This window comes from Oratosquilla oratoria, chromosome 17 (assembly GCF_046742065.1).
Source record: "Oratosquilla oratoria isolate Oo_2021 chromosome 17, ASM4674206v1, whole genome shotgun sequence".
In the NCBI taxonomy this organism is placed as follows: Eukaryota; Metazoa; Arthropoda; class Malacostraca; order Stomatopoda; family Squillidae; genus Oratosquilla; species Oratosquilla oratoria.
The window spans coordinates 25,289,382-25,291,881 of NC_134793.1; the positions used below are offsets into that span (position 1 = coordinate 25,289,382).

Sequence of the window (2,500 nt, forward strand, 5' to 3'; positions counted from 1 at the left end):
AGAGCTCATCCACAAGAGTCGAGCTGTTTCCATCATTTATAAAGAAGATTGGAATTCTCAGAGCTCAGAGACTGACGTCCTTTTGAACAAGGATGATCACCAGAGACGCCAAGATACCGAGGCTTCTTTCCTTTGGTCCTGCATTACAGTACTCGCGCTAACGCACAGGGGACACAAGTGCAGTGCTTTATCGAAATCTGTGCAAGGCAAGAGTGGCGTCTCTCCTTTTGTGAATAAAAGGAAAGGTTTATCCTCCCGCTGCGCACATGCTTGCTCTTCGTCAAGAACCATTTCGCAAAAGCTGTTTCTCGGCCCTTAGTTTGTGGCTAAACTGAGCAACGTTGATAGAATATACAATTCTCATCATCAACTTGTTCTCAATCTCTTGATGTAGAACAAATACTTTTGATGAAAATGAAATGACAAAACCAAGCTGGAAACCCAGAACACTGAAACCTGTCATCCAGTTGCACAAAGAAAGATGAAATATATATAGAAGTGTGAAAAAACAGTTCTATACATAGGGAAAGAATTCTGCTTCATTCATAATTTCTTTTCTTCACTGGTATATATTATATATATATACATATATATATATATATACATATATATATATATATATATATATATATATATATATATATATATATATATATATATATATATATATATATATATATATATATATACTTATTTCAACTTTCCTGCACAGAAAAAATAATGTGAAATTACTTTCCTTCTCCTCCGTCCTACTCCAACTTCATGACTAGGGTTTCTAAAAGGTTCTCAGCAGTTGCCTGCAAAACCGTTTGTCCTGCATTGTGTATGTATTCCGCTGCCTAACGGGGTGCGCAGTTTGACGCACCTTTCCTCCCCCACCCTTCTTTCTCCTTAATCACAACCGTAAGGATTAAAGTCCTCCACTGATGGAGTCAACTCCTCGGGTGTCCCTCGTCTGAATACAACCACTTTGCGACAGCCAAGACAACAAATACGAGCGACGAATATAGACGTCAAAAGTTTGGTCAGAATACGTTTGGTCGCAATGACGTGTGGAGGGTGGTTTCCCGAATACACCACATAAGAACCGAATATAGGCATGAAATGAGTGTATTTGATTTCTTATCATTCATGTAAATCTTCAGATGCTGTCTGGATGTTTGTCATCACTTGGCCTTTCCCTCTATTTCGCTGCACAGAGTTGGAACCATGGATAAGTTATGGCAGACAACGGCTTTGATGATGATGATGATGGTGCTGATGCTGGGAGTCGGATCCTCGACACCGGATCATTCTCCTTCAACGACACAGGCAAATACAGATTGTTCGGATTGCATAGTAAGTGTAAAGCGTATACACCAGGATTATCCTCTACTGTTCAAACAGTCTCTCGTCAACTAAGGCAGAATATTGAGGCAACCGATCGTGAAGCGCTATGCCCGCTGAGGTTTTTGCCCAGGTGAAGCTGCTCTCCTTACTATTGATGTTGGGACGGGTAGTGATATATGCAGCTTCTATGGATTTCCTGGGGGCCAAACACAAGGATCATTCAGGGAGCATAGGCCGACGTCCGTCACCATAGGCTTACCAACGCCATGGTAGTGCATGTGGACGAGTCTGGACACCTTCCACAATAGAACCAGGCCGAGGTATTACAAAAGGTATGGATATGAAGACCAGAAAATCCATAGAAGCTGCATATATCGCTGCCCGTCCCAACATCATTAGAAAGGCTGGCAGCTTCACCTAGGCATAAACCTCAGCGGGCATAGCACTTTACGATCGGGTCTCTTGGGCATCTCAGCGGGCCAATCAGAGCACAACGTGCCACGCTCACATACCTCCATGAGCTACCAAGCGTATCTATAAACTCCGCACGACCCAGTATGCTCATTCCCTTGAAAAAGTCAGTTGACGAATCGTAAGGAATAAACGCTTCACTTCCAGCCCATGTTTTCTTGGCCGCGTTTAAGCAACTTGTTCACATGGATATTAATGTTCAAATACTATTATCAATTTATGTTTCTGCGCAGTGTTGTGTATGTTTGAGTGTTGGTTATTATGAGTCTTTGTGTTCGAGCATTTTTTTACCTTAATTCCTTTTATTAGAATATTTCATGTACTTTTATTCTGTTGGTGACGTGATTCGACAAAGCTGGTCCTCTGAAGTCACGACACTTTGGAGCTGTGATCTTTTCATTCGTGCAGTCATTTATTACAACTCACTTTTCTTCTTCTTCTTCTTCTTCTTCTTCTTCTTCTTCTTCTTCTTCTTCTTCTTCTTCTTCTAGCAACCTGGCTTTGACAGCTTTTTGGAAAAATTCTGCGAAGATGTTTGCCCCTGGACTACCATAGAGAGCTGCTGTCCTTCGGATACCACTATAAATGATTCAGGTAATAATTAATTTTCGGTAGTTTTCAGTCTTTTACGTTTACTCTCGATCCTATCGGATCGGTGTATGTATGTATGTATGTATGTATGTATGTATGTATGTATGTA

General features: G+C 41.0%; 2 protein-coding genes across 4 annotated transcripts in view; one reads left to right on the forward strand and one right to left on the reverse strand.

Moving 5' to 3' along the window:
• The window catches only part of LOC143034518 (uncharacterized), a 110,027-nt gene that overhangs the window by 91,611 nt on the left and 15,916 nt on the right, over positions 1–2,500 (reverse strand). The window lies entirely within an intron of this gene.
• Positions 1–2,500, forward strand: part of LOC143034524 (uncharacterized) — a 52,968-nt gene that overhangs the window by 47,662 nt on the left and 2,806 nt on the right. For all 3 annotated transcript variants that reach the window (XM_076200702.1, XM_076200701.1, XM_076200700.1), the window contains exons 2-3: positions 1,200–1,338; positions 2,292–2,394. In XM_076200702.1, coding sequence (XP_076056817.1) covers positions 1,210–1,338; positions 2,292–2,394 — 232 coding nt within the window. In that variant the 5' untranslated portion in view covers positions 1,200–1,209. The remainder of the gene's footprint in view (positions 1–1,199; positions 1,339–2,291; positions 2,395–2,500) is intronic.